The sequence below is a fragment of the Fusarium vanettenii genome (assembly GCF_000151355.1).
Source record: "Fusarium vanettenii 77-13-4 chromosome 3 genomic scaffold NECHAsca_2_chr3_3_0, whole genome shotgun sequence".
Classification (NCBI taxonomy): domain Eukaryota; kingdom Fungi; phylum Ascomycota; class Sordariomycetes; order Hypocreales; family Nectriaceae; genus Fusarium; species Fusarium vanettenii.
In genome coordinates this window covers 567299-593095 of record NW_003315880.1, presented here as the reverse complement: position 1 = coordinate 593095, position 25797 = coordinate 567299, and the positions used below count along the sequence as shown (strand labels likewise).

Here is a 25797-nt window from a genome sequence, read left to right as displayed (position 1 = left end):
TTGTTCTGAATTTAATTGAATGAAAAAGAGACACTTGCGTCTTCTGATGCTCGTATCCGTGAACCCAACAATCTTCATCAGCCAACATCCCCTCCACCTCTGACAACCGCTAAGCGGAGATCTCGGTGAAGCTCGGTGAATCGCGGTGAACAATTCTCATGCCTCCCGCACGGCTGAACATCGGCTGAATCGGAGGCGCCGGTCGGTCGGAGGGTGCAAAATTCCGACCTCGGAATGACCCGTCAATTCTCTTTTACTCCCGGGGAAAAAGTCGAAGACCGGGTCTCCAAGTAAGAGAAGCAGCCGCCCCATCTCATCCCCCACGATCCCTCTTCTTCCCCGTCGCAAACGAGGGTACAATTCTCTACGTCGCTTTCTAGCGATTTCTCGAAATTGACCGAGTTCTAATCTCTTTGATTAATCCTCACAATGGTATGCGCACCTTGAGCCGAAAGCCGATACTTGAACCTCGCCCCTCTACCTCTTCCCGAATTGCCGCTCTCTGGCCCGGTGGTCTCTACACGAATTTACTAACACTTTTCCCTCAGGCGCACAAGTTCGTCATCACAGCCTTCCTCACAGGCTCCCGAATCCTCGGCCGCTCCTTCGTGGCCGCCTACAAGCAGGCCTCTGCCGCATCAGCCTACCAGCGTGCCCAGGTCAAGGCGGGCAACAGCACTGGCGGCGCCTCGCTCTCGTCGGGCATGACCCTCGATGAGGCCTGCAAGATCCTCAACGTCAAGCCCCCCGCCGGCGGCCAGGCCAATATCGAGGAGGTGCTCGAGCGTTACAAGCGACTGTTTGACGCCAACGATCCCCAGAAGGGTGGTAGCTTCTACCTCCAGAGCAAGATTGTGCGGGCAAAAGAGCGCTTTGAGCGTGAAGTTGGTCCCGTAAGAGAGAAGATGGAGCAAGAGGCCGAAGTCAAAGAGGGCTGGAAGCCCAAGGTTTACAAGGACCGGTAAACGAAAGCATGAGGGAGAAGTCTCTGACCAGTCATGATACTGGTTGAGAGGCAACACTGTATGATTTGGCCAGGGGAGCACGACACCACCACACAAGCGTCTCAGGCCTTCACCACGAGGAGTTCTTGGCGAGAGGGAGGGTTTTCGGAGCTCAATATTGTGGGAGAGGGGACGGGGTTTTTCTCCGTGTATACATGTACATCTTCACTCGACTGCGGCATGGCACGGCGTTTTTTTGGGATATCATGGCCGCTGGGGGTTTGGTTCTTAGACGAAGAAAAAAAAAGACAGACGACCTATGTTATGTGATAATACAATTGTACGATATCGATTGAGGGTAGAAGGAGATTGTTCGGCGTTGGTGTTCCTGAGCATGATACCCAGCCGTTTGTTGTCCCTGAAAACTCAACAACTCTGATTCACTAAAGGTACTTGTGACTTGTGTTTTACAGCCAACGGAGAGTCATGAAAGTCAAACGACTTGTTCAGCGTACCTCTACTAGTGAATATGCGTGCTTCTAAAGCCTCATGGAGGGTCAAACGCAGGGTAGCTGAACTCAAACACTCGCAGAAGAAGGGTTCACAGGGTAAAGAATGACGCCCCCATCTACGAGAGTAAGAAAACAATAGAATTGCAAACTAAAGTCAAAAATGGATAGGTATTCTCTCGTGATTTTTGGTAAGGGAAATGGAAGGTATGATTTCAAATTGCGCAACAAAAGTTCACCACGGCATTAAACAATGTGAAAAGACAAACAACGTCAATGACTGAAATCTGCATAACTCCTAGCACCTCCCCGAGACTCTCCTCGTTCACTCTGCTGACTGTAAACACTGGAAGTATACCCATCAACTATCCCATCGATCGTGTCCCTGCCTTCTGCCGCCTCGCTGGGTGACAGCTCCGAGACAGTCCGGTCGGAGCGCCGAGACGGGGACCCACTTCTCCGAACACCTCCGGCCAACAGATCTCTGCTATCCACGACCTGCCGCTGCATCACTGGCAGATAAATTTGCGAACCCCGTTCCGTAGGATCAGGGTCCGGTCCACCGACTAGGCGGATTGTTGGCCGACGGGAGGCTGCTTGGTGTTTGCGACGGCGGTACAGCAGGAAGAGGAGGATGACCACTATGACAACCACCAGAGAGGCTATGGTACCTGTGACGATGCCGATTATCTGGCCTGCGGAGAGACCAGGAGCAGTCCCAGGAACAGCTGTCGTAGTCTCTGGGGTTGGCGACTCCTCCGCGGTTGTAGTGGCCCGCGGAATTGTCGTGAACGAGTGGCTTGAACCAGTCGACGAACTAGATACCGATGGTAATTCCAGCGTCGGTATCTCGAACGTCGTCTTGGCATTTGTCTCGTTGGCGGTTTCGGTCTCCGACAGTGTCGTCGAATCCTCATCCACCAACGTTACCGTAGAAAAGCCCGTCTCGTCCTCATGGGTCACCGTCTCCGAAGACCAAGCATCCTCCAACGAAGTCTGCGGAGCCAGACTGATCGTTGAAATGATGCCAAAGAAGTTGCCAGTCGTAGACTCCTCATCCCCTTCTTGGTCATCGTTCCATACTTTCGTAAAGGGACTCTCAGACCAAGGGGCGTCGGACTCTACGCTGGCAGTCGAACTATGAACATCGCTGTTGCAAAGTATGAATTAGTAAATGTAGAGCTATCGTGTGTCTTTGAGTAAACTTACATGGGGGAACCTTCAGGAAACGGAAACAGAACAATCTCAGTGGCTGTGGAGGTATCTCTAGACAAGCAGCCAACTGACAGTACTTGCCAAAGGAGAAAGTAAAGAAACCACATATTAGAGTGCCAATATGAGAGCATGGTAGAGTAAGTAACCTTAGACAAGTGAGTAGTAAAGAAGAAGTGTTGTCTTGAATAAAGTATGGAAAGTATGGTTTGACGAGATTCCAAGAGTCGAGAGATTCCCAGGGACAAAGGCTCAATATATAAACACGTCAAGCCCGACTGATTCATTGCAAAACAAGTTAACTATCAAGAGTAGATACACGTTTGCCATGAATGATTTGCGAACCATGGTCGACACATGGTCGTTGGCAGACATTTATCGACGGTTTGCAAGTGTGGTGTAACACCTCGATGGTTTACCAAAAGACCAGACGATGGGTGTCTATTTTTTATTCTCCTTGTCTGGGTAAAACGCATGTGCTATGTCTTCCTCCTGACTAGACCCTTCCAGTAGTCAAAGCTATTCTCGTCGCTTTGCAGGGTCCAGATTTTGCCCGTTGCCCTCCCACTTGCATCCGTTTCCTCAGCCCTCAACATACCCCAGTCACGTGTTATGCCTAAAATGCGAGCCTTTACACCACCTTCAGCTTCGAGAGTAACGGCTTGGCCTGTGTGTAGCCAGTGACGGTAGTAACGAGCCTCGAGGTCGCGTGAGAAACCTTCACGGAGGAACTGGGCGTAGACGGCTTCAAGGCGAGTTAGTACGCGAGCGAGAAGTGTCTCGAGGTGTAGCTCAGGGGCGCCAGGCGGGACGAGATCGGATATAGAGATTGTCGGACGAGGGTTTGTGGTGTTGAGACCGATGCCAAGGATTATTTGGTAGGCGCCGTCAAAGTAGAGGCACTGTGACAGGATACCACCGACTTTGACGTAGTGTGGCTTGTCTGCCGACTTTGTGGGATCGAGAGCATCTACCCGTGTTAGTATCGATATTATAACAGATCTAGTTTGACTTACAAAGATCGTTGGGCCACTTGAGCTTGATGGGAATGTTCTCATAACCACGATCGTACGACTGGACAGCTTCGACCATGGCCACGGCGGCAATGTATTGGATAAACACCACAGGGCGAGATACAGCGAGGTGAGCGGGATGATTGATTACGACGGAGTAGATGAGCATCCCTGGGGGTGCAATCCAGACATTGTTTCCACGACCTCGGCCGGCAACCTGAGTAGTGGCTGAAACTGTGAAGCCAGTTGGGAGTTTGGACATGAGCTTGGGGTTTCTGGCACGATTAGCATTAAGCAGACAGGGGGTCAGGGGATAAAGGCTTACTTCTCGAGAATGGTGTTTGTGCTCGTCAAGACCTCGCCATACATGAGCAAGTTACCCCAGTCTTGCGCCGTGGGCTCAATCTGTCTGTAACGCTTCAACCCCGAAAAGTACAGGCCATGGTTAAATTGAGGCGTGAGCTTCGGATGCGGGTGACCCTTTTCGTGGGGAAAGATCTTTTTGATGACCTTTGTGTAGTCGATTATGCCATTTTCAGACATGCTGGAGCCATTGGTCTCTGCTAGGGACTGCTGCAGACCCTCCACACTCCAGATTGTATCCTCGTTTTGAATGTGGAATGTGTCCGTCTCTGCTCGGATCCATTCTTCTCCTTCCTCTTTGTCGATGATGTCGGCCCAGTCGGCTAGCAGCTCCGATACTCCAATTTCGTCGATGGAGGAGATGTGGAGGTGTGAAAGAGATGGGATGCCAGAGTCATGCTGGCTGACCTCGAGACCCAACTTGGTCAGGCATGCCTTGAGGAATTCGACTCGAGGCTTGTCAGCGTCAGCTAGCCTGGTGATCAGCTCTTCATAGCCTGGGATGGTCGGATGAGGGTGCAAGTTGATGGCAGCGAATCTAGATAGTGTCAGTGAATGTAACCCTCAGCAGCTGGCACGGTTCTTACTCAGGGTGAGGGCCAGTAAGCAATGCTTTTCCACTGCCAACAGTGCAGAGAACAACAGCCGCCTTGCCATCTCCGCCATCAACATCTGTCTCCTCTTCATAAGAAGCCAGAACCTCGACCTTTCTCTCCTTGATAGAAGCAGCATCAACAAAAATGCCACCACCATTATAGTACGAGACAATCTCAGATTCGACTTCCTGTTCAAAGGCTTCCTTGAATACCTTGAGCTGCACAACCCTAGCTCCGCTTTCACTTCGATACTCGAAACCTTTGAAGGCTCCTCCGCGACAAGTCCCAGGGAAGAAGCCAAGCTCCCTGCTGCCGATGACCTCGAGAGGTTTGTTTCCAACTTCAAATTCGCATCTCCGGCTTCCGTAGTAGCCTCCGGCGCAGAAACCTAGGTATGCGCCGCCCTTCCGGACAAAGTCGCTGATGCGGCGATTTCCCTCGCCGTTCAGGGCCTGGCAGTAGCCCAAGTCACCACCACCCGGAAATACGAGCATAGCGCATGTTGACGCCCATGGTTCCTTGAGTAGAATAGTCTCAGTGATGGGAATAACGGCATAATTGGGTCCGAGAAGACGACGAAGAGTCCATATGCAATGCTTGACAGACTCAACAGTTGTGCCGAGGCCTTTTTGCAATTGAATCAGCACGAGGGAAATGGAGTGAGATGAGCAAGACAATTCGAACCTGTATAGACGAGCACGTTGAGCTTGGCCGGGGCCATTGTTTGGTCTGTGTTGTTCCGTTTCCGGGGTGTGTTGACGTTTCTCTTGATGAGCTCGTCTCTTTTTCTTTGTCACTTGACTTTTTTGTTGGATCTCTCGCCTCGGTCAATTTTCCGCCTCGAACCACCTGACTTGTTCTTGACAACAACACCGACAACAAGAAGAAAAGATACACCTAATCTTTTGATCAAAGAAAGATGACCAAGGAAGAGAGCCAAGCGCAGCAAAAGGCGGAGGAGGAAGACGACGATGAACCCGATGAGTGGTGAGTTTGCCCACTGTCTTCACCCGAGAGTATCTCCTGCTAAAGCCGAGGACCTTTTTTTGCCGCTGATGCAGGGACAAGCGGATCTTTAGCACCGGATGCGCAGGTGAGTTTTTGCAAAAGAAAAGAAATTCACGCAGAGACTTAAGATTCACTCTCTGGGGTGTGCGGTTGTCTGGTCTCGTGTTGGGGTTTCTTGTTGGGGGTCAAGGGAGATTTTGGTGGTTGCTGACTCGGATACATAGAGGAAAACACCAAGATGACGGATTGCTACTTTGAAAAGAAGGATTGGCGAGCGTGCGCTTCAGAGGTGAGTTATATGTCACATCTACTACCTCCCTATCATTTTAGAGACTCTTTTCTAGTTTCATGAAGAATACTGATGGCATCTAGATGGAGGAGTTCAAACGGTGCTGGAAAGCTCACGACAACGACAAGCGCACCGATATGAAGGATGCTTAAGAGACAAATACTGGACTGTAAGATAAGAGCTTCCGATTATTCCGGAAGTGTATCAAAAGTGTATCATTAGAGCTTCTCAACCCTATATCTTCACTCTACCTCTTCAAGAATGAAGCCATCATGACAAGCCCACGCACTGTCTCCACACTGTGCCCGGACTTTCTATTCACCCGACGGCCCTGCCATTGACCAAAATTATCATCAGCGCCCTCAAGCAACTTTTTTAGGTGTATATCCTCGCCTCACCCACCCCCGCCATCACATTTACAATGTTTGTCCCTCGCCGGGCTCTCTTTGCGGCCCAGAGGCTGCCCTTTGCCCGGGCTCGCCCAATTGTACCTCTGATGCGCTATTCCACCGAGGCGACCAAGATTGCCGCACCCTCTGCCACCGCCGTCCCCTCCACGACGGAGAGCAGCGACAATTCGAGTGCAAAGGCTGATGTTACCCTTCAGAAGCCCGATGAGGACGTCACACAGGTGAAACAAGAGGATATCGCAAAGCCCGCTGCAAAGTCTGCTGCGAAGCCTGCCTCCAAGCCAGTCCCGGCACCTACATACGCCAAAGCGAAGCCCGTCTCCAAAGCAAAGCCTTCTTCCTCCAAGATCGCCGCCCCCGCCAAGGCCGGAAGCACTACGAGCGGTCCGAGCAACCCATACCAGCCTGCACCCGTGGCCGAAAAGTCATTGAGCGAGTCGACACCACCGAAGCAGGAACCTCTGGGCTCACCTCGTGTTTGGGATGGCAGGCACGTGGATGCGCCCCATGAGGTTGACTGGGAGAAGAGCTGGTTCGGAATTGGGTCCAAGCCCGTCACTTCGGAACAAAACAGGGTCCTCGCGCGGGCAATCAACCCGGACGACGTCGAGGTTAAGCCTGACGGTATCGTCTATCTGCCAGAAGTCAAGTACAGACGGCGGTTGAACGAGGCGTTTGGACCTATGGGATGGGGTATGGTGAACCGTGGAGATGTGGTTGTGGGAACTAATATCGTGACGCGCGAGTACGCACTCATCGTCAACGGCCGGTAAGTCTCCCTCAATGCGTTATTCATAACAGCAAAACCTAACACACGGCCAGCTTCGTCTCTCAAGCACAGGGTGTCAACAACTACTTCTCCGCCGAAGGTCTCCCCGCCGCCATTGAGGGTTGCAAGTCCAACGCCCTGATGCGATGCTGCAAGGATCTCGGAATCGCCTCTGAGCTCTGGGACCCCGTCTTCCTGCGCTGGTTCCGAAAGCACTACATGGAGGAGCGCTGGGTCGAGCACGTCACCACCAAGAAGAAGAGGACCTTTTGGTACAAGAAGGGACTCGCCGAGCCAGTGTTCCCCTACAAACTGGTTTAAAGAAATGACACGTTCATGACTAATTGGGTAGGGGAGGTGTATAACTCCCTGTGTACTTTTCATGTGTATAGAACGAGGATTGGTTCAGGGTAAAAAAACGTTGGACGACTGTAAGATATATCAATGATGCACGGTATGGATGAAACCAAAACATGTGGATTTGGCGAATGGAGCAAACTGTCGCATCAGGGGGCATGACTGAGGAGAGGGGATGTACTACCTCCCGTCTATAGATGTGCATATCGATTCTGCTCAACCTAATTCCTGGATACGATTATCAATGTCTCTCTAATAATCCCAATCCCCATATCATGAAACACCTTCATGTCTACCCGCAAGACCAAAACTCCTGCAATGCCTGTCTCCGAGAACGGCGTCTCTACCTTTCCATTCCGGAGGACCTCCCTCCCGCCCCGGGAGAAGCGTCACCACCCCATCCCCACGGCACCCATGTGCCAGATGTGTTTCTAGTACCGGCTCCCATGTTTCGTCGGCGCACTGTGCCGTCATCTTCAGTGCCGCTCTCGGCGTCGATCCTCTCAAAGTCGGTCTCGCTACGGCTCTTGCTCATGCCGCTCCATCCGCTGAGACCGCTGGGAGGTCGCTGGGTCGGCTCGTCGTCTTCAGTTCCATCGTAGGACATGGATGGTGCGCGGCGGTGGGCTGCGCGTGTTTGCGCCCGCTGGGTCTCGCTGCGCAGGTCCTGAGCCTCACGGTCGAGCGCTGTTAGGAGAATGTTGAGCCGGTCGCGCTGAGCAGAGATAAAGGTCATCCTCTCATTGGAATCTCGGAGGTGAGGTGGGATCAGGGTGCTCGTGTTGGTAACGTTGCCGCCAGCAGTCCTCGTACCAGCCGCACTTGCACCCGCGCTGGTAGCAGCTGCGACAGCACTGGAAAGCAGACTATAAAAGTCGGTGCCGGTGCTGTTGTTGGCATCGCCAGTCCATCTCGCTGCGGGGACGCTAAACCGCGAGAGCAGCGACTGTGTATAGCTCTGCGCGGGCTCTGGAGGAGGCGAGGCCTGTTCTGAGGGAGGGAGGCCGAGGACCTTTGTCTTGAACTGCTCTATGGCGAGCTTCAGGTAGGCGATACCGGCAGCGGTCAGGCGCTCGTGGGCGCTCGCGATAAAGTCGTCAATCTGGGTCTCGTTCTCCTCGAGCCACGGGTGGATCTTTTCCTCGTATATGCGCCGGGCGCCCTGGGTCTGGGGGAGGATGAGGTAGAGGAGGAAGAGGAGGCGGAAGTAACCGTAGAGGGGGATCCTTTTGACGGAAAGTTAGCTAGAGCTAGCTAAAGTCAAACTTGGCGCAAACTCACCATGACACAATGAACCAGACCCAAGATTCAACGAGGAGACAACAGCTGAGGACGACCCAGTACATGAGCCATGGTGTCAGCTCTGCGGGATCATGGGTCTTGAGGGCCTTGTAAGAGGCAAAGATGGGGAAGAGAAACGAGGCGACAGAGCTGGAGAGGAATAGTTAGCTATCGGAGGTGGTTCATGGCGGCTCATGACGATGGTTTGGTGGGACAAGAAGCTTACGACAAGATCATAGGGAAGAGGTCAAACATGATTGCGACAAAAAAGGTCGAGGAGCACCTTTGCGTCCTCGGTTCTCTTATGTATTGGTAGAATGTAAACAATAAGGAACCGATGGGACGTGTTTATCGGCCGCAGCGAGGAAGTGGAGAGAGAGGAAAGAGGGAAAAAGAAATGCAATGTTGCGAGGGCCGATGCTGATGGTCAAAAGATCTGAGGATGCTCCTATTCCGGCCTAGACCCAAGATCTTGCTGATGCACACCGAAGCATCCGCCCGGGCGGGGGCGGGGTCAGAACGCGTGACGGCCGCTAAATTAAAGGGACTGACCCACTGAGAGACAGCGCCGCTAATCGCCGGGAGCGGACAAAGGCACGAGAATGATCAGCTGAATAGAAACAATCAAGGTTGTCTATCAAGTCATGAGACTAGAGGGAAATACTGGGTTGCTTTTTTATGGCCGTTCATATGCAAGAGAACACGGTCTTCTTTTCCTCTCAACCATTCGCTTCGTCATTTTTCGACTCTTTGGGCTTACTTTTATGGCTGCCTTTTCAGCTATCTGCGGCCCATTACGCGGCTCACAAAAGGCATCTATCAACTTTACATCCTACCCAGGCATCACTTTATTCAGAGCAGGGTTCGTTTACTCCCAGAGGCCACATTGCATTCTGCATATGCGGGCGCGGACCGGCTGAAAAAGACGCGTTTCTACGACAACATATGCGACCTTTGATCGAGCAAGTGTAAGCGATGGTCTCTAGGATCGGCCTTGTAGATTGGATGGTGGTAATTTGCTTTTGGTGTGGGTTGCTAGGTGAGGGGATACAGACCTTTGAATACATTGACTGGCAACAGGAAATAAACATTGAAAAATGATTGGTAAATATGATGAGATTAATCTATCTTGTCTATTTTTGCGCAATTATTACTCTCTTGGTTTTCTGATATTACTCAAATAGTTCCTCCACTCGTCTGCATCACATATGCAGTTCGCTCCTAAACAACAGAGCATGATACCCGTGCAAGCACCTCCCTCAACGAATCAGTGCCATCTTGATGTTTCGTTGCTGTTCTCCAGGCAATGTAGCCATCAGGCCGCACGAGTACAGCTCCAGTATCGTCCACACCAAACGCCTCGTTGAATTCTCCCTGGTTCGTCTCATCGACCTTCACAAAGCTGCACTCGAGACCCGTTGCAGCAGTCCTCCATGCTTCATCCTTGGAGGCGAGGACCCAACCTTGACCAAACAGATCCAGACTCGAGATTGCTTCTCCTCCTCTTTGCAGAAAGATGTGTGGTGCTCGTGTTCCAGGCTGTCCTTGCCACTCGTCGGGTCTTTTTGCGGGTGGCAAGTTCTCGTCTGCTCCACTGATGGATTTGGATTGATAGATTTGTCCGAATTCCATGGCAACGTCATCTAGGATTTGCACGTCCTCTGGCTTCCACTCCCGATCGACTAGGAACCGCTGGTAGTCGTCCCGTGCAAAGATCTGATCGTGACGTACCAGGGCTACAGGACGACGTTCTGCATCATACGTGTCCAGAATCTCTGGGCTAGAGTGTCCTTTAAGAACGGCGGCAAGCTTCCAGGCGAGATTGTGGGCATCCGAGATACCAGTGTTGGCACCGTAGCCTCCTCTGTTAGGCGGGAGGGCATGCGCGGCGTCGCCAGCGAGAAAGATGCGGCCAGAGGAGAACTTTTCGGCAACAAGACCGCAGAGATCCCACTCGCCTGTTGTGATGAGCTCAATATCGCTGTCGGGAATCTCCTTTCCGATGGCCTTGCGGATAGAGTCCTTCTGTGTAGCCTCGTCCATGGTGTTGTCTGGAGATCCTTCTGTTGGGTTCCACATAAGAGCCCATCGCCTTTCACCATAATTTGTCATGAAGCCCTTAAAACCATCCTCTCGACCCTCAATCTGAAACTGAGAGTAGCCACGATCAAGATAATGGTCAATAGGAGCACAACGGAAGAGAATACTGCGAAGAGTCTGCAAGAGGCCAACTCCATCGCGTTTAATCCCGAGTTGTTCGCGGATAGGACTTCGTGCACCGTCGCAGGCCACGAGATACTTTGCCTCGATTTGCTTTTCTGTGCCGTCGCTGCTGACTGCGGTTACAGCCACACCGTGGTCATTCTGAGACCAGCTGGTGACCTTCCAGCCCAGCCTCAAATCAGCGCCACTCTCGATAGCGCATTCTCGCAGCACAGGTTCGATCTTGTCCTGAGCACTCGCAATTCCAGAAACGGGAGAGTAATCTTCTTGGCTCTTGGGTTTTGGTCCGTCCTTAGGACCTGTGGGCTTGGGCGTCCAGTGCTTCTCATCCTGCCACTTGCCCGTCAAGCTCTCGACAGCGATACGACGAGGAGGACCGCCCTTCCACTGTGCTTTTGGAAGACGAGACTCTACGTCGAATGAGCGTAGTATCTCGATGGTACGGGCAGTGTAGCCGATGGCTCGCGGGTGAGCGCTGCTGCCCTTGTGGCGTTCGAGGAGGATGACGGGGACTTGTTGCTTGGAGAGGAAGAGGGCGGTTGAGAGGCCGACTAGACTGCCGCCGACGACTATGACTGAAGTCTTGTCTGTGTTGCTCATGTTGATTCTTTGAAGGATTGTTTGTGTGATTAGGGGTTTGAGATTGTGTAAGTGGGTAGGTATTGGTGGTGATGACTTGTCTGATAGAATGATAGAAATCAGGAGATGAGGCCATCTTTATACTTGAACATCCAAAGAGAACGAAATCTTCCAAATGCCCGAATTCCCCATTTACAATCGCGGTCTCGCCCATCCCAAACATGTTTCTACCGACCGATGCGAATCTATACCCCGAACTCGGTCCCGGCAGATCAGCCAGAAAAGTGGGGCCGTCGCACTCTTCGGGACCGAAGGTCAGGAATTCGTCCGGGTTGGCTCAGCCCTATGGCCGGGTCTTACGGAGGTCCGAAGCCGGGTCAGCGCGGGTATATATGGGGTTTTCCTGCAGTTGGCCGACGTTTGAGAACCCCGAGTAGGCGTGTGGACTTTTCTGACCCTCTTCGTTTCACATCTCATGATTGCCGAGACTTGTTACATCCTTGCCCACACAGAAGAGAATACTACCCTCCAAAACCCAGCTAGCCGGAAGAGTGTGCCACAATCAGCCATCAGCTGTTTACCCTTGAGGATATTGATCCTCAGTGTTTGACGTGAATTATCCGTTTCATCTGACACTATCGAGTCTAATACACGGTCATGCTGTAAACCCCTGAATGCCTCAACTCGTCCATGATTTGACATCTACCCTACAACAACGGTGAAATTCCGTCCCAAATGTGACACTTGCATCTATTTATCCGTCCATCCACCTTTGTAACTGAATGGACCAATCGCAGAATTTTATTTAATCAAAAGTGGAAAGACATCAATGTTGCAATCGCCGCCTCTCGACTGCATGGTGGTAGATCTTTGACTCGGCCCGATCTAAGCGACCCCAACATCTGGGACTCAATATTTGAGATTTATCTCATCTGTTGATGATTCCCCATCTTTGACGATGTGTTCTACCATCATCGTGTCTTTCGTTTCTTTTTTCTTCTGTAAGCACTTTAAGTTGTCAACTATTAGTTCCTGAACCAAGCCACCTTTACTCGTCATCCCGAACCACCTCTTCACCAACCCCTTACCTCCCAAGCCCTCAGCCTCTCTTGGCAAACAAGCTTAAAACCCATGTAATCAAAAGAATCTTATCAATCAGATCGTATTGACCCTGTCCGTACCGAAAAACATCACTCACAGCCTCAAACCCCCCACGGCCCCCCGCGGACACCGCCCTCGACAAACGGAGGCAGCGGAGCAACTGAACCTCTCCGGCTCCGCCCCGGAGCACCTCTCCGACCCGTCCCCTCGGGCCCACCGAGACGTCATGAACCCTGGCTCTGCCTTTACGGGTTCCGTTTCCGTCCTCTCGTGGTCTGACCCCCCTGGCTAAACGAGCTTTTCGGTTCGCTGCTTCTTTCATGGTGTAGCGTGATTTGACGTGTTTTGCCCCGACGGGCATTGATGGATCCGAGATCTTGGAAATATCTGGCACCTGTTATTGTTTTTTTTCCTGTTGGGTATTTTAGATTTAGATCTTGACTCCTCCCTCCTTCAAGTCTTTGACTTGTCTCCCCAACGGAGCTTTCGATGCATTTCGCTCGATAAACGTCAACTAAGAGATAACACGCTGTACTGCGCAGCTCAGCTTGGATCCAAAACACACGATAAGACCACCCGTGCAGCAAAATCGCTCCTGTAATCAACCTCATCTCCCGTTGCCTAAACCTCCCCAACAAATCGACCACCTCGACTCGACGAAGCAATCATGACGAGCATGTCGCAACTGCCCAACGGGCTCATCACCTTTGGCCCCTTGGCCAACTGCACACTCGATCTCTGTCCTCTCGAGGCCAGTCTCTTGCGATATCGGCCCAGCATCCCCGCCACCGCCGTCTTCATCGCCATCTTTGGACTGTCAATGCTTGTCCACGCCTTTCAGGGTTACAAGTTCAAGACCTGGGGCTTCATGTCGAGCATGATAGCTGGATGCATTCTCGAGATCATTGGTTACGCCGGGCGTCTCATCATCTACAACAACCCCTTCGACTTTAATGGGTTCTTGATGCAGATCAGTATGTGCATCCACCACCATGAGATATTCGGAAGACCCGGCATCTCGCGAGAGAAGAGTTGTTGAAAAAAAGAATGATGTACTGACTTACTCGATAGTTTGCATCACTGTAGCACCCGTTTTCTTTTCCGCCGCCATTTATGTTCTCCTGTCGCAAGTGTAAGTTCGCTCGGCCAAGCCAGGATCCCGTGTCATGCAACCAGCCTCTAACACCGACCGCCAGCATCAACTTCGTTGATCCATCTGTCTCGCGATTCCCAGCAGCTTACTTCTACTGGGTCTTTATCCCCTCTGATATCATCTCACTCGTCCTGCAAGCGGTGGGCGGTGCCTTATCTTCCACTGGTGCAGACAGAGCTGCCGTCAAGGTTGGCGAGCACATCTCCCTTGCCGGCCTCATCTTCCAGGTCGTCACTCTCATCTGCTTCTGCACTCTCTTCGCCGACTACGTCGCTAGGGCTGCTCGCTCGCCCTCCAAGTACCGACTTAACAAGTCCATGAGGACTTTCCTCTTCTTCCTCTTCCTCTCCACCGTCTTCATCCTCATCCGATGCGCCTACCGTATTGCCGAGTTGGGCCAGGGTTATTTCAGTGCCCTCTTCCGAGACGAGGGCCTCTTCATCGGCCTCGAATCTTGGTAAGCGTCACTCCAAATTCCTCAAAGGCTACGTGCTTCTAACACTCGTTTAGCATGATGTGCGTTGCTGTTCTCCTTCTGAACGCTGGCCACCCTGGATACGCCTTTGACCACGGGGAAGCAGCCGTCCATGAGAAGGACCCCCCCTTCGAGTCACTGGCAAACGAGACCAACGAGGATATGTCTATGTCAAGCCTCGACCCTGCCCAAAGGAACCAAAGCTGAAGGAACCTTGATTGTTCGACGACCCCGACCACTCGAGGTCAATGGTGAAAAGTACGACTCCGTACAGACTGTTTCATTTGAAAGATAGCGTTGGAATATTGGTTTCCCAGAATCCCAGACGTCGCTTATCAGCACGTCGTTGGATCCTGTCAAGGCGTTGTGGCGTTCTTTGGCAATGTCCGATACGTAAAAGGGCATATACTCGCACTCGCAAGCATCCGTAGGTAGATTGGTATATAGATCTCATTATTCTCGCCAATACCATGTCCTACCCCACGTCTCCAAGTCTCGAAGAGTCTGTGCCAGGGTCATACACACTACTGCTACGCTTGTGCAGCATCGTGAGATCCAAGGCGTCGGGCGTTCGCTAGTGCATCTTTCACCGTCAAGACTGAGATTGAGGCACTCTCAAGATCTGATGTTGGCTCCCCGTCAGTGAGCTGACCGCCAGTCGGGTGTGAGGACCCTGGACTGCCTCGTTGATTTATTCCGGCCGTCTTATCCCAGGCTTCTGTGGATGTTCCATCTCCCGCCAAGGGCACAATCAGGCCACCTGGACCCTGGCGATGGCGTGGGCTTGGGCGAAATGAACAGTGGCTGCATCCAATCCAATTTTCTCCGCAATGGTGCTGATTCTGGAAGCCAGGGCTTCATTGCCATCAGCTGCTTCTTCAGCGGATGGGGCGAGGTCTCAAATGATGAAGTGCGGCGTTTGCATTCGCCCTGCAGGGACGATTCGTAACCTGGGTTACCGAGAATAAATAAAGGAAAACCAACGGTTGCTGTGAAGATGGCAAAGAGCAAGGGAGCGATAGCACGTATCCTCTGCCACTCGGCCATGAAGATCACACTTGAGTTGCCGTTTTGTGTATGATCGACATACGTATTCTCAAGATAGCTGGCAGTCGATCACGGCTGTACCCGTTGGGATTGTGGGACTGGAGCTGTCAAGGACATGCCGGCTCTGTCCCCAAACTCAGGTCGAGCGCTTGTAAGTTTTTTGTCGTCGATCAATGAGAAGGGTCCCTTTTCCGAGGCTTCACCGCTGGTAACTCGTGCCTATGAAGGGAGAGCCGAGGGAGGCCAATGGCGCCGCTTTCATGACATGACAGAGTCGCATCACGCAACAACGACCCCATATCGCAACGAAAGTCCGAGGTTGCAACTTTGCCGACCCCGCGTCGCGTCGCGTCGTCGAATGCTTGTTTACTTTGAATTGAATGTTTGCTTCGTCATCCATCCCCGCGAAGTACCCGCGAAGTGGACTGTAGTGAGATTAAACGGAGCGGGTGGCTTTCGACAGCCAAAGTCAAACATCGACGGACTGAGGAAACAAGTTCAAGCCAGGCTAGCGTGGACCGAACAGTCCTTCAACCAGCTGAGCCGGGATCGACTCACCACCACAGAATGAACTGCTGGCATGGGCGAGATAGTTCCCGCCGAGTCGGCATCGTGATCCAAGAAGGGAGCTGTATCACGAGGGCAAATGAGATGGAAGCTCATGATTTCTCGGCGGAGATTGTCTACTCCCGTCTTGTTAGTGCGTGCAGGGGAGGGGCGTGAGAGCCAGGAAGCCGGGTCTTGATTGAGACCAGTTGGTCGCAAATGAAGACGCTGACGATGACGCAGACAACTTGGACAATACCTCGCATCGCGAACCGATGCAAGAAACCTCGTAACGAGCAGAATTGCATACCAAACTCGTGGGAAACCAAAGGCGCAATGTGTAATTGCCAGGCTTGGCCGAATGGTTTCAGCAGCACACTGTCTGCGGTGTGGCGGAGAGAACGTCCGAGAGACACCATTTCAGCCGAGAGAGATGAGCTGGGAAATGGGCCTCACCGGCTGACTGCGATTCCTGATCAAATGATGAGCTATGTTGTTTGATGAGGCTTGAATATCTTGGCCAGAGTCGAGTACCGGGATTCCGGATGAATTGGAGGAATGGAGCGGACGTCACATTTAGAAAGCCTCGAGAGTTCCGGGGCCATTCCATGACCACCGCGTTGGGTTTGTGCCAGAAGCTAGACAGCCTACCGTCACCACCGTAGCCAGGACCGCACGGGGAAATATTATGCGATCAACTGGGGGTCATCGAAATTGAACCATAAGCTGTCCCTAGAAGACATGTAAGAAGCATGGTAGAATGTGGCAGCCGGCAGGGCTTGACTCTGGACAGGGCTTCTTGGACATGGCCAGCAGTCCAAGCCTCCAAGGCTGCATTTTGGCAGGGCGAGGGCCGAGTGTCATGTCGGTTCATAGCGAGGCGAGCCGTTAGGTGGTCCCGGCGAGTTGGGAGAGATACCGGGGTGGGAAGCTCTACGCTATTCGCAGGTATGATCAGCGAACGACGAGACTGGACGAGCTGAGGGGGATTCGAGGACCGGTCGATTGGGATGGATCGCTAAGCCGGCGAAGTGGCCCCGAACCGTTTTTGTGGGAAGGAAGAAAAGCCCTGGAACGGAAACCGTTTGTCATTGGGAACCGTCAAGAGGAATTCTTCTCGCGAACCAACTTGAAGGTTAGCGTTCAATAGCCGACAACGCCACGACGGTTCTCTTTTCGCTGAACTGAACTGGTGCCACGGACAAGGGGAATTAATTAATCATCATTAACAGCCACATGAACAGATCGGCAACACATCAAGATGAAAAGTGAGGGAGGGATGACGCTGGTGGTTGCCATGACGGATGCTGAGGTCAAGATTTTCCGCGACACATGAGCACCTGTTCTGTTGAACGAGGTTAAAAGGCAGATCCGATTTCCGCGATGTCACCTTTTCCACGCACAAGCAGGCACGACCATGCGCGCGCGGATGCAGGCACCAGAGGAAGGAACCTGAACCAACGAACACACCTCTCCTTCCCCTGTCCAAAAGCATCTAAAATAGCGGGGCAGAAGATGGCTAGGGCCATATGGGGAATAGTGTCAGGGGAACTGCCTCCACCGTTGCCGTTTGGACAGCTCCCAGGGGGGCGTCTCTAGTAATCGGAGCTGGCGAGTGCCTGTGCCTGTACCTGAGCCTGGCCGTGTCAAGGCGGCCCCAGAGAAGCGCCCCCGAAGGCTCGGTCATCATTCCAGGCTCTTCTTCTTCAGCAAGAGAAACTGAGCCTCCTGTTGCAACACGCCGAGGCCGCGCGGCGGAATCGGAGTCAAGAAACCGGCTGAGACTTTCCAAGGGCGATTCACATGCTGCGGGGAGCTTGGTAATGACATCCGTTGATCCCTGAATGCCATCATCGTGTCTCGAGAATCGCACTATGGCGGCGGCAAAAAACAGTGAGCTAGAGTGTCTTGGACAGCAGTTTTGCGAGCCGCCCCCGAAATCGATGCACCGCGGAGTGAGATCGAAGCTCGGGAATTGTTTGAGCTCACGAGTGGAGTAGGCCATCTTAAAAAGTGCAATGATCGACCGGTCTAGGAAGGATGGAAGGATCAGGCTGGCTAGGCTTCTGGGATGGCGGTTTGAGATCAAGTAGGAAAAGAAAAAACCATTTGACGAAACTTCAAGACGAGGCACAAGTTAGGGGAAGGGGGTTTTGCATTGCATTTGTGCCGCTGCCTCTAAACAAAGATCCCAGACGAGCTGAAGCTGAAGCGACACGACTACCAAGAAGATCCAGACACTAGTTGGCGAGATAAAAGAAACGTGAGAAGAGAGGGGAAACAGGTGAAGCCAATCCCAAGCTCTTACTCGTCCAAGAACCTCAGACCAGTGAGGTAGTAGCATGTATGTAAGTTGCAGGAGGCCAATGCGACTGCATATCGCCCGAGTTGCAGCACGGGAAGAAGCTTGATCCTAGAACCCAATCCAGGGGGGCCAGTGGCGAGTGTGGAGAGTGTCACCAGGTTTGGTGTGCGACACAGAGAATAGTAAGGAGAGGAACTGGTTGGTCTGAGAAGCGGGATGCGAAAATTGATCTTCCAACGAGTGAATTGAGGCTCGAAAGGGGTTCTCCAAGGGACCTGTCTGGTTGATGCGAGTTGTGAGATGTTGGATCCTGAGATGCGTAATGCGACGCTGCGATTAGCGCTCTGAACTCCAACGCCTCACCCGGGATGACGGGGCTAGATGGGATTGAGCAATCAAAGTCGCTGCAAAGTTTTGTAATGATAGACGCCCTACCATGTTACTGAAGTTCTCTCTGCATCAGCTGAGTAGTATCGACCCCTTGAAGTTTGGAATCCTTTACACAGAGCTCGGACGTTGCAAATTGGCAGACAGAGAGTTCTCCTTACAGAAGGTCGAATTGACCCCTAGGAGATGGAATAACGGCTGTCAATCGATCCAATCCTCGTTGGTCAACTCGGCACCGACCTCTCGTTCTGCTTTGGTGCTTAGAGTTTGCGTCCGTCACAATTCCCACCTCGCAGCGAGGCCCAATGGAACCCTAGGCGTTGCACCCGCCGACGCACTAGGGGACGGATGGCATGGGACGGAAATGTGACCGGAAGCCGTTCCTTGCAGTAGCCTCCAACGGCTGCACTTGTGGTCTCAGCCTGGAAGCCGCCCGCTTAGAAACCCAAGCAAGCCTCACGCCGCCCCTATTCACAGCGGGAAGCTCAGAGAGATAGCAAGGACATAATGGCTCTATTCCCTCCCGCAGCCGCGTTGCTCTCTCTTTTCGCGGAGCAGTGATAGGACGGTGGCATCTCCCCCAAGACACCATGGCTTCATGTCAGTGTCAGACCTTATCCCCAGCCCATGTCGCTCGCATCTCAGCCAACAACCCATGGCCATTTCTCCCATGCCGCAACCTGAAATCCGAGACTTGGTCCGTTGAGCCGTACAGATCCCACGGAGGTGGCGGGCGGGTATGTAAGACGGGAGAGACCTGGCGTTTGCAGGATGCATGTTGCCCGCCGGATAGGTGCGAGCAAACGTGGGCAGAGTCCCTGAGTGCGATGTGGGAGAGTGAATGCCCGTGTGTGTCTCGAGGGTATCGAGACCTTTGGATCCCCTCGGGTGAGACGCGCATGGTTCGTGTCGCGCTTGGTATGTTGGACATAGGTAGCATCTTGTGTTTCGTGGGCACACCTGATGGTGGTGAGGAGCGTCAATGCTGCCAATGCGTAGGTCGTGGACGTGTGAGGCTCATTTGTTTCCCATTGGCATGTCGCCGGCCCCTGAAGTCAACATGACGCGATGCTTCTGAATGATTGACCATCCCTTTCAGATCTTATCAAACCCAACAGGTTGGAAAAATTCCAGAGGCTGTCGTCAACAACGTGGGTGAAAGCGTTTGACCAGCCATTTCCAGAGTGGAGGGTTCCAGCGCATGCCCACTGGAAGCCTTGGCTAAGTCCGCTGAGGGAGGCGCCCAAAATCCACCTCCACTGACCGCGGGCTGCCCGCTAAAGCGCCTGTTGGGAATGGGCCGTGAGCGGTGGGCATTCACCCCTGACAGCTCTTTCCACGGATGGTGCTTGTTAAGCACACACCCTGTCGCATGCCCCGGAGGTACGTACCGTGCACTGTTCATCCCGTCCCAATTTCTTCCAGGTTGCTCTTGCAGTCCTCGAAATCCTTGTCCACCATGAGCCATCGTTCCATTCAGCGCTACATTACCACTGGAATTCAGCGGTTCAAAGTTGATCAGAGCAAGGAAATGCATCAGAGTTTAAAAAGTAATCCCTCGTGTCTTACCTGTTCCCTCAAATCGTCCGGGCCCTTGAATGGCATTACTGGAACAAAAGGAGTACGTACTCATCCTAAACCACCCCCTATTCCACTTCAGGACTAGCCTCCAACGTCTCTGCCTGTCCCTGCTCACACCCCACTCCACCCCGGAGCGCCCTGTATCCCCCTGGAGTCATCTCCCGTCAAGGAAAACTCTGGGTTGGTTCAGCACAAATCATCCAGCGGGTTGCCTTCGTTTGTTCTTTGTTCGTCCATTCGTTTGTTCATTCCCCCTTCATCCCCAACTTCTCCTCTCGTCAAGGTCAACTCTAGCCTGTCGGGATCACGAGTCTTCTTCTTATTCGGAAGAATCCCTCCAGGCCCCAAGGTACCCCCAGATTGATGACATCGAATCAAGCTGCCGGCCAGACAGTCACCATTTGAGAGTCGCTTTTCTCGTCATTTATCTCCTTCTCTAGACTGCCTCGACTTTCGCTCACCGTCCTTCTCCCTTGAGATCCGCAAACCGGAATCAACCCAACCCAAACAGGGCCCATCCGACTCATAACAATCCGACCAGCGGCAAACTCGGGCCTTGCTTTGTTCATTCTCCTGCACCGAATCTGAGACAGACTCCTTTATCCGCCAGACTTGCCTCCATCGTTTCCCCTTCTGGTCTCAACGTCCGACCCATCTTCTTCCGCCAACCGTCGGCTACTTCTTCTTACATTTTGACTGCCGCCGCCCGCCTCGGCTTGCAGCAAACTTGAGATCGTGCGACCTCTATTTACGACCCTGTTGAGCGACGACGGCCCCGACACGATTTCCCTCGCCGGACCTCACCACCCTCGAGCGAGTACAAGTGACCCCTCGCGTGCCCTGCATTAAGGCCGTGCTTCCCTTCGCTCTCTACAACCACGCTCGGGTTTGATCACGATCTAAGCTTCTGTGCACTAGTCCTTTGACTGGATCCATCTCATCGGGAGACAAACAAATACAGGTACGGGAAATATCTTCATGTTCTACAGTTGGGTGCACGCCCTGTGGTCGTTGCACTTGATTTCACGGGCGCTCCAAGGCAGCTCCAAGTCAAGGAGGCGGCATTCGGAGGGTCTTCGATCAAAATCGGACGAGTCTCATTCTGCTTAACGTACTCGGGCTGACTGGCATAGTGCTCGAAGAAGAATTGGTATTGTTGCCAATTTCGATCGACCTCACCGATTCCCGATACTTGTGATGAATTAAGCGAACCACCGAAGCGTTTTCTCTTATCTGCCCTCGAATTCAAACGACACCACACGTTATTTCTGGGACCACCAGCCTTTCTTTCAATATGAACCGATTTCGAGGCCGAAAGAAGGCCGCCAAGGATGAGCTCGACGCACCTCGGCCATCGGTCGAGTCCGAGTCGTCGAGCCCATTCAAGATGTTTGGCAAGAAAAAGGCACAAGAGGAAGAACCGAAAAAGGAGATCGACCTTGCCTCAGCTCTTCCATCGACCGATGAATTCCGAACCAGTCTGCTTATGACCAACCTTTCAGCACGCTTCTCCATGTTGCGTGAGCAGGATGATCCCAACACCAAGGTTGGTAAGGCGAGCGATGACAGCGTCCTCTTCCCTAAGAGACAGTCGAGAATGATGGACTTTGGTTTCAGCGCTGGATTGGGAGATATTGCGGAAGTGGAATCTATCCGGGCCCCCTTTGCACGGTCATCCTTTCAGTCATCAGATGATGCCGCCTCAACATCGGGGAGCATCATGGGCCGCTCAAAGCCCACAGAGGGAAACAATCTTTTTGGAGGGCGCCAGAAGATTTACAAGATTGCTGCGGGAGGTAGTGGAGCAGTGAGTGGTCGAGTCCTTTACGACGACGACGTCGCTCAGTCAGCGTTCCAAAAGTGGCGGCAGGCCGAAAAGGAGAGGCAAGGCTTTGATGACCTGGACCAAAATGACTCGTTGGAATCAGAAACCGCTCGACCAGAGTCTCCAGCACAGCCAGATTACAACAGGAAGCGGGAGACTAACTCGACCACTTCCTCTGGCCCTCGAAACTCGACTGCCGCAACATCGATCAACTCCTCACAGCCTGCTTCTGTAAAGGACTGGCAATCTTTAGCTGGCACATCACGCACCGTCAGCCCAACACCCCCGATGGAACGAAGTGTGACACGGACACGTCGACTGTACGAGCAGAGCTTGAACCAAGACGTCCAAGATCAGCAGTCATCCGCCCTCTCGAGACTTGATACTCTCTCAAGACGAACCCTGGGCAACCGGACACCAGATCTCACACCCACTCTCCCCTCCCCAGCCAGTGCAACATTTGGAGACCGATTCGTGAACCGATCGATTCTCGCCAAGGCTAGTGCCCCAAACTTGAGATCTTTCAGCCCCCCGACATCATCTCAGCTGGGTCCCCTTGACTCTGCCAACAAATACCCTAGCGTCGAAGAGAAGGCTTTTGGCGCCACTCCGCCTCTCAGCCCTCCTATTAGTGAGACGGGAGAAGCTCAGCCATTTGATCGAAGCAAGCTCCTCAACGGCAGGTCAAGCGGTCAGTATGATGAGAATAGATACGCCCAGCGACAGGTGCAAATGCAGCAGGGTCGTGACACTCCTACCAACCGTTTCCGCACCGAGTCAAACGCCTCGCAACCAATTAGCGTCTCTCGATCATCCTCTACCAACCGAACTTTTGAGAAGCACGACTCTTCTCTGCTCAAGCCGGAGCCGACTGTTCAGGAGGAAACCCAACCTTCGACCTTCTTTGACGACGACGACGATGATCAACCCCTACCAAGCGAGGTTCCCCCTCCCCAAAACCCACCACCTCCCCCACCTCAAGTGCACGTTGAGAGGCCTGCCGACCATGAGCACCCAGCTTTCAGAAAATCCGCACTCCCAACCCCTCTGTCTCTTTCTGACAGACCTGAAAGCGTAGCTTCTCGCGCCAAAGATGAGTCCCCTGAGGACTCCCCCACCCTGGGACCCGGCTCTGGGGGTTTGAGCGGCATGGTCCGTCAACATCTGCGAAACGACAGTACTGCATCGTCTATTTATGGCAGCCTGCCAAACGACGCTGATCTGGCGTCACGATTCCCACCCGAGCGTCCTGATGCGCACACTTACGAGCCCATGACGGTCAACGCAAATGCTTGGGAAACCATTGAGAGGGACCTGGCTATGTCGATTGATGGTAGCGTCACCAGCCCTACACGATCGTCAGGCTTGGTGGAAGCTCAGATCTTGTCTGCCCCTAGCTCCGCTCGGAACTCCAAGTTGGAGAATGACCAAAAGGACGAGCCGGACGAGTTTGCTCGACATCTTGCTGATGGTGCAAGACGTGTGAGGGAGAGACTAACCTCGTATGTTGAAGCTGACAGCAGCAAGTTGGTGCCAGCCGCTCCACCTGTTTCTGAGCTTCCCCCTCCACCTCGTCCCAATGCCCTGGGCATTTTGAAGTCCAAGTCAAGCCGTGGCTCCCTGAATGACCGTGGCCGAATGGATCGAGAGACCCAGAGCCAGTCAAAGGCAAAGAAGCTGCTTGGCCTCCGTGGTTCTTCTCCAGCCCCTGCGTCCGCCTCTCCCCGACGCAGCTCGTTCGAATTCAGCGATGAAGCTCAGCGATCCCCTGAAGATGGAGAAGATGGAGATGGTCAAAATCCCGAGGAGAAGGAGAACATGCATGCCGGTCTCAAGGCGTTCCGACAAGCTCGACGTGAGCTTCAGAGGATGAAGGAGCTTGAGGTTCAACAGCGTTACCAGGCGCCGCAGAAGCCCCCAAGCCGAGATCGAGCTCAGACGGGTGGCTCACGACCGCCATCACAGGAACGCAGGCCTCCCCCAGTCACCTACAACCGTGTGCCAAGTGAGGAGGTGAGAAATGGGGGTAACTCTCGTTCTGGATCCCGAGCGCCCTCCGAGCGCGACCGGAGCGGTTCCGAGGCTAGTAACGGAGGACGTTCCGGCAGCCGACCGCCACGCTTGAGGAACGGCTCCGTCCCGCGTGATGATCACCACAACCCTCTGGCCTCGCCCATGGGTCCCAATGGTATGCCTCGACAGGGTCAGATGCTGAGATCGCCGATGATGCCGGGCCAGGATATGCGACGCTCCCCACACATGCCACCTCAGTCATTCGCTGCTGGCAATGCTTCCCCTGGGAGATTCAACCGCCCAGACAACAACTTACACATTCAGCCCAGCCACGGATATGATGCTGGGCAACCATCCCCAATCACGCCTCTGAATGGAGCCCCCTCCCCCTATGGTCCTCCTGGCGCTGGTCCTCGAGGGCCGTATGGGGGACAATACCCTGGTGGTGTCATGCGAAACAGAGATATGTCCGAACCTTCGATCATGTCACCAACGTCGCAAATGCCTCCTCGGGATGCCCTTCGACCAGGCCCTGGTGGTCTCAACGGTGGCCTCAACGGTGGCGCAGCTTCAACACCCAACCTACATGGCAACATGACTGCGCCACCCCTGCCACCGATCAACCCTCGACGCAAGAACACTGGCACCACCTTGGGTGATGGTACAATGGGCTCTCACCACCCTCTGAGCGTCGCTGGCGGCGATGATCACCGCGCCGGATTCCGTAGCGAAGATGACGATGGCGCCGGGCTCTACCGCCAACGACTACGAAAAGCAACGAGCGAAGCGAACGGTATGAACGTACGAGCGAGATCGATGCGACAAAGCCCTCCCCATCCGATGGCCCCTCCGCCTCTGCCTCCTAGCATGAGCAGCAACGTGCTTCCGGGAGGCATGATCTGAAGGCTCCAGCAGAGCCATGTACCTGATATTACCTTCTTTTAATCCCTTATTTGCCGACACAATGAGACTCACGACGAAGATACCTCACGGCCCTTTTCTTTTAGCCATCACTTTATTCCGCTGCCCTCAATTCACCAAAAAAAGTCTGGGACGACCGGTTCCCAAGCAACTGTATAATTCTCGGGGCGATTAATACCTCATTCCCTTTTTCTGTTTCGTTTTCTTTGTGGAGAACAATTTTTGAATCAGTTTGTTGCTAGGGCAGGTTGGAATCTAGTAACTGGCGCAGACAGACACACCCGGCCGGCGAAATGGATCGAGCAGGCCTTTGATTCGAAGTGCTGGCGTCGGGGCGAAATGTGGAGGAAAGCAACAATGTTTGGAGGGAGAATGGAAAGGAATAAAGCGCGAACGCATTTCGACGGAGCACTGAGGAGAGGTGTTTGGTTTGTACCTATGTATAGGATGGGAAACTGGCGGAGACTTAAAGGCGCGGTGAGGATACCACCTTGATCAATTTACAAAACTTTGAAACTGAGCGGTTGTTCGCTGTTGAATTGTGAGTCTTGGATGTATGATGAATGGTCCGAGTTCGGTACAGTTGCATTTGCAAGCATGAGTAGTATTGAGTCATCAGGTGCCCTATTGGACCGAGGAATGAGTGCTATTGCTAACCAGATAGCCTTGGAGACATAGTCTGACACACTATCTTGATTGCCTATCAGACGAGCTGATAGCATTAGGCGGGACTATCTGAGGTTGAGGTTGTCACGGAACTAGCGGGGTAGCACGTGACCCTGGTGGGATGCTCCAGTGAGTCTTATCCCCCGCACTTGACCTGACTTCCGCTTGCGCGCGTGCTCCGGGGACGGACATTTCACGGCATCTCGCAAAACACTCATAAAGCA

General features: G+C 53.1%; 8 protein-coding genes across 8 annotated transcripts; 4 read left to right on the top strand and 4 right to left on the bottom strand.

Moving 5' to 3' along the window:
• Positions 1 to 429: 429 nt before the first annotated feature.
• On the top strand, positions 430 to 965 carry NECHADRAFT_77487 (uncharacterized protein; the record flags this gene model as incomplete). Its single annotated transcript, XM_003052906.1, has 2 exons — positions 430 to 432; positions 549 to 965. The coding sequence occupies 2 exons, from the start codon at positions 430 to 432 to the stop codon at positions 963 to 965; spliced, it is 420 nt and encodes a 139-aa protein (XP_003052952.1).
• A 761-nt stretch (positions 966 to 1726) lies between these two features.
• NECHADRAFT_77486 (uncharacterized protein) lies at positions 1727 to 2799 on the bottom strand (the record flags this gene model as incomplete). The annotated part of the gene is made up of 2 exons (XM_003052432.1): positions 1727 to 2603; positions 2663 to 2799. 2 exons carry the CDS (start codon positions 2797 to 2799, stop codon positions 1727 to 1729), a joined length of 1014 nt encoding a protein of 337 aa, XP_003052478.1.
• A 345-nt stretch (positions 2800 to 3144) lies between these two features.
• On the bottom strand, positions 3145 to 5358 carry NECHADRAFT_36078 (uncharacterized protein; the record flags this gene model as incomplete). The annotated part of the gene is made up of 5 exons (XM_003052431.1): positions 3145 to 3635; positions 3682 to 3953; positions 4004 to 4579; positions 4629 to 5262; positions 5322 to 5358. The coding sequence occupies 5 exons, from the start codon at positions 5356 to 5358 to the stop codon at positions 3145 to 3147; spliced, it is 2010 nt and encodes a 669-aa protein (XP_003052477.1).
• A 198-nt stretch (positions 5359 to 5556) lies between these two features.
• On the top strand, positions 5557 to 7548 carry NECHADRAFT_103661 (uncharacterized protein; the record flags this gene model as incomplete). The annotated part of the gene is made up of 7 exons (XM_003052905.1): positions 5557 to 5624; positions 5699 to 5730; positions 5870 to 5934; positions 6314 to 6421; positions 6524 to 6565; positions 6692 to 7113; positions 7167 to 7548. 7 exons carry the CDS (start codon positions 5557 to 5559, stop codon positions 7432 to 7434), a joined length of 1005 nt encoding a protein of 334 aa, XP_003052951.1. The 3' UTR covers positions 7435 to 7548.
• A 292-nt stretch (positions 7549 to 7840) lies between these two features.
• On the bottom strand, positions 7841 to 8909 carry NECHADRAFT_6025 (uncharacterized protein; the record flags this gene model as incomplete). Its single annotated transcript, XM_003052430.1, has 2 exons — positions 7841 to 8696; positions 8752 to 8909. Coding segments are annotated over 2 exons (1014 nt in total), but the record flags the coding sequence as incomplete, so codon positions are not given.
• A 1063-nt stretch (positions 8910 to 9972) lies between these two features.
• On the bottom strand, positions 9973 to 11574 carry NECHADRAFT_77482 (uncharacterized protein; the record flags this gene model as incomplete). The annotated part of the gene is made up of 1 exon (XM_003052429.1): positions 9973 to 11574. One exon carries the CDS (start codon positions 11572 to 11574, stop codon positions 9973 to 9975), a length of 1602 nt encoding a protein of 533 aa, XP_003052475.1.
• A 1756-nt stretch (positions 11575 to 13330) lies between these two features.
• NECHADRAFT_67059 (uncharacterized protein) lies at positions 13331 to 14764 on the top strand (the record flags this gene model as incomplete). Its single annotated transcript, XM_003052904.1, has 4 exons — positions 13331 to 13628; positions 13726 to 13786; positions 13851 to 14264; positions 14318 to 14764. The coding sequence occupies 4 exons, from the start codon at positions 13331 to 13333 to the stop codon at positions 14487 to 14489; spliced, it is 945 nt and encodes a 314-aa protein (XP_003052950.1). The 3' UTR covers positions 14490 to 14764.
• A 6678-nt stretch (positions 14765 to 21442) lies between these two features.
• On the top strand, positions 21443 to 25426 carry NECHADRAFT_99514 (uncharacterized protein; the record flags this gene model as incomplete). The annotated part of the gene is made up of 1 exon (XM_003052903.1): positions 21443 to 25426. The coding sequence occupies one exon, from the start codon at positions 21443 to 21445 to the stop codon at positions 24887 to 24889; it is 3447 nt and encodes a 1148-aa protein (XP_003052949.1). The 3' UTR covers positions 24890 to 25426.
• Positions 25427 to 25797: the final 371 nt, after the last annotated feature.